The sequence below is a fragment of the Chlorocebus sabaeus genome, chromosome 1, assembly GCF_047675955.1.
Source record: "Chlorocebus sabaeus isolate Y175 chromosome 1, mChlSab1.0.hap1, whole genome shotgun sequence".
NCBI lineage: Eukaryota > Metazoa > Chordata > Mammalia > Primates > Cercopithecidae > Chlorocebus > Chlorocebus sabaeus.
Window position 1 is genome coordinate 16,097,317 of NC_132904.1, and position 10,001 is coordinate 16,107,317.

Below are 10,001 nucleotides of genomic sequence, written 5' to 3' on the forward strand. Positions count from 1 at the left end.
CTTAGGATTGTCTTGCAATCTAGTCTGGATAAAGAAAATGTGGCACATATACACCATGGAATACTATGCAGACATAAAAAAGAATGAGTTCATGTCCTTTGCAGGGACATGGATGAAGCTAGAAACTATCATTCTCAGCAAAGTAACACAGGAACAGAAAACCAAACACCACATGTTTTCACTCATAAATGGGAGTTGAACAATGAGAACACATGGACACAGGGAAGGGAACATCACACACTGAGGCCTGTTGTGGGGTGGAGGGGAGGGAGAAATACATAATGTGGATGATGGGTTGATGGGTGCAGCCAACCACTATGGCCTGTGTGTACCTATGTAACAAACTTGCACGTTCTGCACATGTATCCCAGGACTTAAAGTATACTAAAAAAAAATTGGCACTATCAGTCTGGTTATCTACAAGTGCAGAGAATTGGAAACTGAGGCCCAATCTAGAACTGCTTCTTTCCTTTTTCTTTTAGAGCAGGCTGTAGATCAATCACAATGCCATAGAACACAGATGACACTTTCCCCTGCTTTTGAGACCCATTGGTCCCATGGTGTATATACATGTAAGAGGGAGTGTCATAGAAAATGACGACTGCTCTCAGGTGGAAGGCTCACATGAAGAAGCCTTGTGTCCTTCCTGCAGTGGAAGACATCTTCAGGATGGCAGCCAGGGTATATACTTGGGAAAAGATGACCACCATCACAGTGGTGTTCAGGAGCTTTCAGCCCTCATGCCCCCACAGAAACAATGATTGACAACCACTTGCAGATGGGAGTACCTTTGTGGGGCCCGGGAGGCCAGCAGAGAGGTCTAAGCATCCTGCTGAAGAAAGAAATCTGAACACAGACGCTTTAAAGAGGATAAGAAAAGCAGTTTCATTTTACCAGCATCGGCCTCCTTCAAGGCAGCACAGCTTAATATCAAAGAGACCTGCACCTCCAGTGATTTCTCCCACCGGAGAAAGTGAGAGCTTCCCCAGCCTAAAGGGTTCTTTTCTTTCTCGCCCCACCCAGAATACTGAATAATGACTCAATAGTCCTGGGACAATTTGGAGCAGGGAAGGGGGCAGGGGCTCACAGCAACAGGGGTGCAGTATATAAAGCGTTATCACTTCTACTGGCTGCCCTGCAGAATCCACCAAAAGGCTGCTCGCAAACCTCCCAGGACATATTACCTGTGGAGGCCACAACAAGACCATGGTTGCGCCCAGCATTTTGCCTGCCGTCTCCCCATAGATGTGCCTGCAAGAGCTTCTGCAACTCATCCACCGCAAACAGACACAGCCAGCCAACTAGACTCCTCTGGACTTGCAGAAGATACTTTAAACACTTCATGTCACTGCCCTGGGAAAAATAAATGGGAGATTCTCAGTACCCGGCATGGTTTTAAGGCTTGAGAAAAAGTATACAGTCCTAACATTTCCTCGTGGAGAGGGAACAAAAGGAGTGGAGTTGGTGTGTCCATAGGAAAAGTCTGAGATTCCACATGCGAGTGAGATCGTGCAGTATTTGTCTTTCTTCATCTGGCTGATTTCACTTAGCACAGTGTTCTCCAGGTTCCTCCATGCTGTTGCAAATGGCAGGATTTCCTTATCTTTAATGGCGCAATAATATTCCAGCATGTGTGTATATCAACGTTTTCCTTATCCATTCATCTGTTGACCAACATTTGTGTACGTATCTTGACTATTGAGAATAGTGCTGCAATGAACATTACAGATGAGAGTGCAGATATGTATTCGACATACTGATTTCATTTCCTTTGGATATAAACCAAGAAGTGGGAATGCCGAATCATATGGTAGTTCTATTTTTAACTTTTTGAGGAAGCTCTGCACCATTTTTACAGTGACTGTACCAGTTTATATTCTTATCAGCTGTGTGCAAGGATTTTTGTCACACAAAACTTCAACACATCTTTTTATTTTTGTTAGTAGCCATTTTAACAGGAGTGAGGTGATATCTCATTGTGATTTTGATTTCATTTATTTGGCAATTAGTGAGGTTGAGCACCTCTTTATATACCCATTGGCCATTTGTATGTCTTCTTTTGAGAAATGCCTATTCAAGTAACTTGACCATTTTAAAATCAGGTTATAACGTATTTATTTTGCTATTGAGTTGTATGAGTACCTTATGTACTTTGGATATAAACCCTTATCAGGTATACAGTTTGCAAATATTTTCTTCCATTCTGTATATTGCTTTTCATTTTGTTGATTGTTTCATTTTCTGTGCTTCAAAGAAGTAATCCCACTTGTTTCTTTTTGTCAGGGAAACTAGGGAAACGATGGAGATTTGTCCCTAATACCCCAATATCCATGAAGATTTACTCCACTGTCTTTCCTTTCCTCCTCTTCTTTTCTGTGTATATTATCCAAAGAAATAATCTTTCAAATTTTACTTTACAATTACAAACAGATTGGCTACAGAGAAAAGTACCTCTTGGGAGAAGACAAGAAAAGATTCCCTCTATCCCCTGCTGAGTCTTTATACTCTATTTAATGGAAGTCCTTACATAACATCGATTATGCACTTCTCATTGATTTACTTCAATTTTTTTGATGGCAGAGATCTCAACAAAGGCTCATCAAAATATATAGATGCAATTTCAAAGATACTGTTTTAGATGCCTTTGCTTTAAGGAGCACATGGATTAGAAGTTTGTTTATTTAATCATTTGAAATGTTTTTCTCTATCTTTCAAATGCTATTGATATAATTAAGTAATGCATTTGTGTCTTATAGGCGTTTGTCATATTTTCTGAGATTGAGAAATAAGAGAGCACTGTTGGCTGGCTTGTTGAGCCATGTTGAGATAGAAATCAAGGTTCAAATTAGAAATACTTTTTTTTCTGTTAGTTTTATGGCTTCAATCACATCTTGGTTTCTCAGACTGTAAATCAAGGGTTTAACATGGGAATAATAGTAAATGGGAATAATAACATCTACAGTTTGTACAAATTGCAATGGAGCAGTTGCTATATTCCCAGGGTACAAAGTAAAACACAGAGGCCACTTTTTCTTGTTCTTGAGCCTCATTAGTACCATGGCATAGATACATGTAAGAGAGAACCCTATAGAAAATGGTGACTGCTGTCAGGTGGGAGGCACATGTGGAGAAGGCTTTTTTCTTCCCTGCAGCAGAAGATATCCTCAGGAAGGCAATCACGGTATATATGTAGGAAAAGATGACCACCATCACAGTGCACATCAAATTCAATCCCACAAACACTGTTAATAGTTGAGGTCAATATTGGAGCATGATAGGGCTCCAATCATGGAATGAAATTTATTTTGCATGTTGGAAAGGAATGAATGTATTTTGCATGTCAGCAGGACATTAATTTTGGGGGTTGGGGTAGAATTGTTCTGGTCTCCAGAACTGTGAGAAATAAATTTCTCCTCCTCCTCCTCCTCCTCCTCCTCCTCCTCCTTCTTCTTCTTCTTCTTCTTCTTCTTCCTCTCCTTCTCCTTCTCCTTCTCCTTCTCCTTCTCCTTCTCCTTCTCCTCCTCCTCCTCCTCCTTCTCCTTCCTCCCCCTCCCCCTCCCCCTCCCCCTCCCCCTCTCCCTCTCCCTCTCCCTCTCCTCTTCTTATTTGAGACAGAGTCTTGCTCTGTCGCCTGGGCTGGAGTGCAGTGGCGCAGTCTCTGCTCACTGCAAGCTCCGCCTCCCAGGTTCACGCCATTCTCCTGCCTCAGCCTCCCGAGTAGCTGGGACTACAGGCATGTGCCACCACGCCCGGCTGATTTTTTTGTATTTTTAGTAGAGATGGGATTTCACCATATTAGCCAGGATAGTCTTGATCTCCTGACCTCGTGATCCACCCGTCTCGGCCTCCCAAAGTGCTGGGATTACAGGTGTGAGCCACTGTGCCTGGCCTCTTTTACTTATAGTCACTCAGTGTATGGTTATTTAGTATAGAATGTGAATTAAGACATTAGGAAATTGTTTAAGACTATACATACAATTACAGATTTATTATAGCCAAAGAATACAAATTAAGCCAACAAACAAAGAGAAACATAAGGCCAGGTCTGAGAGGGGTGCAAACATAAAGTTTCCATCATACTTTCACCATATCGATGTATGGCAATTGATGCATGGAGTTGTCATGCATATTGGGTTCGGGTCAACCCAGGAAGTTCACCTGAGCCTGTGATGCTCAGGGTTTTTTTAATCAGGGCTCGATTGTATACTGCGCATGTAATTGATGTTTAGTTCCCAGCCTTTCTGGAGGATCAGCATAAAACCTTTTGTCTCCTGTTCTCTGGAAATCAAAACTGATATGGCATGTCCTGAAGCCCCCATCATAAACCACATTGTTGGACTTTCCAGTGACCAAAGCCTCTTGGCAAACAAAGAGGCTTGAATTTGTTCATTAATTCATTTGTTGAATTCTTTGTTCATTAATTCAACAACTACTTAGTGAGCACTTTATATATTCCTGACAATTAATAGATAATGAGCAAATGTAAATTATTGTGCCTTTACAGAGATTCAGTTTGTTTCTCATATCTACATCTATGGCAGGATGATTCATATTCTGATTAGGGTGTCAGCTAAAAAACAATTTACTCTAGTAAGAACATGTTGTGGTAGGTTAGAAAAATGGTCCCCAACTTTCTCCTTTGTTACATTCATATCATTGTGATGCAGTGTTGCAGATCTTTCCATCAGGCAGTAGAGCCTGTTACTCCAACACCTTGAATCCAGATCCAGGTTGGCCTTGCAACTTGCTTTGACGAATATGCTATCAGCAAATATGTCAGGGCGCTCACCACAGGATACTTCTGACACTCAGTGTTAGTAATTTACCCTCACTCTACGTGTATTAATACTTTTTCCTTGTCGACTGTAGAGTTTCTTTTACTTCCTAATTTCATAGGCAGTGGATAAGGAAGTTTAACATGAGAGTCATAATGCCGCAAAATATGGATGCTGGCTTTTCTTGCGCTTGAAACACAGTAGATTCAGGCTTAAGTCCATGTAAGAGAGTGCTCCAAAGACAACAGTGACAGTTGTCAGGTGGAAGACACCTGTGGAAAAAGACCCATAGCAGAGGGCAAGCTCAGGATGATGGAAGACATGTGTGTCCTTGAAGATGATGATCGGCATAGTGACATTCAAGTAAACTCCAGCATAGATTAGCAACTATTTTTACTACATCTTCCCACTCCATCCACCTTTCAGCTCCCCATACATCCCACTAAGAACCAACTCCACCATTCAATACAATCCTGCATTCATCCTTCAAGCCCGTGTGTGACTCAATTTTTCTGGGATGCTGGACAGGAGCTCGGGATACAGAAAGCAGTCGCACTGGCCCTTTGCCCTTGCAAAACGACAGAGGGTCCATTGAGCTGGTTAACATTTAAGCTGTCTGCGAATGGCAAGGCTAAAAGAGCATTGTAATATTGGGGCCACAGGCACCCACCCCTAGACACTACCATGTTGCCAGAGCCCAAAGTACTTGTCCCAGCTCCATCACCTGACTGTCTGTGTGCTTCCCCTTCCATCAGGGGTTTGAGCAGCAGTGGTGACAGAAAAGGTGAGCCAAACCCCTGTCACCCAGGGGGATTAGAGAACTCTTGCGTTTCAATAGCACTCAACAGTTAGTCTGTTAACCCTTGCCCCACTTGTTCCCTTCCGCCCTAGTATTTCCCAGTGTCTGGTTTTCCCATCTTTGTGTCTGTGTGTCCTCAATATTTAGCTTGCACTTATACATGAGAACATGTGGTATTTGCTTTTCTGTTCCTGTGTTAATTCGCTTAGGATAATGGCCTCTAGCTTTAGCCATGTGGCTGCAAAGCACCTGAGTTGTGCATTTTTATGGCTGTGTGGTATTCCATGATGTATATGTACCGTATTTTCTTTATCCAATTCACCGCTGATGGGCACTTAGGCTGATTCTATATTGTTGCTGTTGTGAATGTTGCTGTGATGAACACACAAGCACATGTGTCTTTTTTGTAGAAAAATTTATTTTCCTTTAGATACTATCCAGTAATGGGGTTACTCAGTCAAATGATAGTTTGTTTTAGTTCTTTCAGAAATCTCCAGACTGCTTTCCACAGTGACTGACCTAATTTACATTCCAGCAGTGTATAAGCATTTCCCTTTCTCCACGTTCTGGCCAGCATGTATTGCTTTTTGACTTGCTAATAGTAGACATTCTGACTGATACGAGATGGTGATCTCATTGTGATTTTGATTTGCATTTTTCTGATGATTAGTCTTGTTGAGCTTTTCTTCATGTGTTTATTGTCTTCTTGTATGTCCTCTTTTGAGAAGTGTCTGGTCATATTGTTTGCCCACTTTTTAATGGGGTTACTTGTTTTTTGCTTGCTGAGTGATTTAAGTTCTTTATACATTATGGAAATTAGACTTATTGGATGCATAGTTTCTGAGAATTTTCTCCCATTCTGTAGGTTGCCTGTATACGCTGTTGATAGTCTCTTTTGCTATGCAGAAGGTCTTTAATTTAATTAGGTTCCAGTTGTCAAATTTTTTGTTGCTATAGCTTTTGAGGACTTAGTCATAAATTATTTCCCAAGGCTGATGTTCAAAATGATGCTTCCCAAGTTTTCTTCCAGGATTCTTATAGTTTGAGGTCTTACATTTATCTCTTTAATACATCTTAAGTTAATTTTTGTATATGGTAAAATGTAGGTGTTCAGTTTTATTTTCTTGGTATATTGCTAGCCTATTATCCCGGCACCATTTATTGAATAAGTCCTTTCTCCATTGCTTACTTTTGTTGACTTTGGTAAAGATCAGATAGCCGTGTGTGTCTGTGTGTGTGTGTGTGTGTGTGTGTGTGTGTGTGTGTGGCTTTCTTTCTAGGTTCTCTATTCTGGTCTATGTTACTGTTTTTGTACTAGTGTCATGCTGTTTTGGCTACTGTAGCCCTATAGTATGTCTTGAAATCAGATAATGTGGTGCCTCCAGCTTAGTTTTTTTGCTAAGGATTGCTATGGCTATTTGGGTTCTTTTCCAGTTTCATATGAATTTTAGAATAGTTTTTCTAATTCTGTGAAAAATAGCATTGTGATTTGACAGGAATAGCACTGAATCTGTGGTTTGCTTGGGGTAGTATGGCCATTTTTAATGATACTGATTATGCTAATCCATGAGCATGGACTGTTTTTCCATTTGTTTATGTCCTCTCTGATTTCTTTGAGTAGTGTTTTGTAATCCTCTCCTTGTAGAGATATTTCATTTACTTGGTTAGATGTATTCCTAGATATTTTTTTGGTAGCTATTATTAATTGAATTGTATTCTTGATTTGGTTCTCAGTTTAACATTACTGATGTTTAGAAGTGCTAGTGATTTTTGTACGTTGATTTAGTAACCTAAAAATTTAGTGAATTCATTTATCAGCTCCAGGAGCCTTTTGACAGAGTCGTTAGAGTTATCTAGATATAGAATCATATAGTCCACAAAGAAAGATAGTTTGACTTCTTCTTTTCCTGTTTGAGTGCCTTTTGTTTCTTTCTCTTGACTGATTGCTCTGCTTAGGACTTCTAGAACTATGTTGAACTATGGTGAGAGTGGGCACCCTTGCTTGTTCCAGTTTTCAAGGGGGAATGCATTCAGATTTTGCCCATTCATTATGACATTGGCTGTGAATTTGTCATAGATTGCACTTATTTTGAGGTATGTTGCTTTGATGCTTAGTTTGTAGAGAATTTTTATAATGAAGGGATGTTGCATTTTATTGAAGACTTTTCCTGCATCTATTGAGATCGTGTGGTTTTTGTTTTAAATGCTGTTTATGTGGTGAATGACATTTCATGATTTGCATGTATTGAACCAACCTTGCATCCAAAGAATGAAACCTACTTGATCATGGTGAATTAACTTTTGAGGTGCTGTTGAATTTGGTTCACTGATGGTTTTGAATCTACGTTAATCAGGAATATTGGCCTGTAGTTTTCTTTTTTTTGTTGTGTCTTTGCCAGGTTTTAGTATCAGAGACCTGATGCTGGTTTCATAGAATGAATTGCAAAGGAGTCCTTCCTGCTCAATTTTTTGAAATAATTTCAGTAGAATTGGCACCAGCTCTTCCTTTTAGATCTGGTAGAATTTGACTGCAGATACATTTGCTCTGTGCTTTGTTTTTGGTTGGTAGATTTTTAGTACTGTTTTCACTTCAGAACTTGATACCAGTCTGCTCAGGGTTTCAATTTCTTCCTTATTAAATCGGGAGTTTGTGGGTTGCTGGGATTTTATCAATTTCTTCTATATTTTCTAGTCTATTTGCATAAAAGTCTTCATAATATTCTCTGAGTATCTTTTGTATTTCTGTGGGATTGGTTATAATGTCACCTTTGTCCTTTCTGGTTGTGCTTATTTGGATTTTTCCTTTTTTTTTACCTTAGTGAATCTAGCTAGCAGCCTACCAATCTTATTTATCCTTTCAATAAAACAAATTTTGGTTTCATTAATTTTTTATATAAATTTTTGGGTCTCAATTTTGTTCAGTTCTATTCTGATTTTAGTTATTTCTTGTCGTCTGCTAGCTTTGTGGTTGATTTGCTCTTGTTTTTCTAATTCCTCTACATGTGATGTTAGATTATTAATTTGACATCTTTCTACATATTTCCTATTGTAGAAATATTAAATTTTGGTAGAACAGCTATGCGGGATGATTTGTTGTGCTGAATGTTAACAACTGGGGCTAATTTAAAAGAACTTTTTCCCTATCAATTTTAAAGCTTCTTTTACTTCCTTATTTCTGAAGCTGTAGATTAAAGGATTCAACATGGGAATAACAGTGCCATAAAATATAGAGGCCACTTTCATATTCTCCTGGGAATTATTAGAATGAGACTGTAAGTACATGTAAGAGAGTGTCCCATAGAAAATGGTGACTGTAGTCAGGTGGGAGGCACATGTGGAGAAGGATTTTTTCCTCCCTGCACTAGAAGACATTTTCAGGATGGTGGCCATGATGTAGATGTAGGAAAAGATGATGACCAACCCAGTGAACATCAAATTAAATCCCACAAAGACAACAAGTAGCATGAGGTTGATGTCAATACTGGAGCATGAAAGGGCAAGAATTGGGGGACCATCACAGAAGAAGTGATTGATGTTATTGGACTTGCAGAAGGACAGAGAAAATGTAAAACCTGTATGTACAGAGGCATTTATTGAGCCCATGATGTAAGAACCAGCTACCAAATGGATGCAGACTCTTCGGGACATGATTATGGTATAGTGAAGGGGCTTACAGATTGCAACATAACGGTCCACTGCCATCATGGCCAGCAGATAACAGTCACTGGTTGCAAATGTTGCATAAACCAAAAATTGTATCATACAGCCCCAAAGTGATATAAAATTCTTTTCTTCTGTGAAGCTTTGGAGCAGCTTGGGAATGATAGCAGAAGTATAACAGATATCAACAAAAGCCAAATGTTGTAGAAAAAAGTACATGGGTGTTTGAAATCTGGAATCTGTGTTGATGAGTAAGATTATTCCAGTATTACCTGTTATGGAGGTCACATAGATGAGAAGGAATACACTGAAGAGGATATGCCAAAACTCTTGTTGGGCACCAAATCCCAGAAGACAGAATTCAGTCACTTCAGTGCTGTTTCCTCGTGCCATGGCTACCAAAAGTCTAGAAAGGACCAAAAGAAGGACCCAGAAAAGAAGGGAATCTTTGAGACTTCTTGCAATGAAATGGCTCTATATTTCATGTCACTTTTTTCTATTTGGATTTTCATGACAAATACTCACAATAGTGTTATTTACATCTCAAATATAAAAATTTACTTACAATCATCAAGTAAAGAGTGATTTACTTGATGAAAGAGGAAATGAATTTGTCTTCAAAATGAAAAAGTTTGTCTCAGAAGAAGACTGACTTCTAATGTGTGTAGTTCTTAGAAATATAAATGAACAATTTTTCAATATATTAAACAGACATCCATACCTAAAGTAATATTAAAACATAATTTTGTACCCCTTTAGAAACCTAT

General features: G+C 39.3%; 1 protein-coding gene across 1 annotated transcript; it reads right to left on the reverse strand.

Moving 5' to 3' along the window:
- Positions 1-8,540: 8,540 nt before the first annotated feature.
- On the reverse strand, positions 8,541-9,627 carry LOC103242003 (olfactory receptor 5AK2). Its single transcript, XM_037997604.2, has one exon. It carries the CDS (start codon positions 9,625-9,627, stop codon positions 8,698-8,700), a length of 930 nt encoding a protein of 309 aa, XP_037853532.2. The 3' UTR covers positions 8,541-8,697.
- Positions 9,628-10,001: the final 374 nt, after the last annotated feature.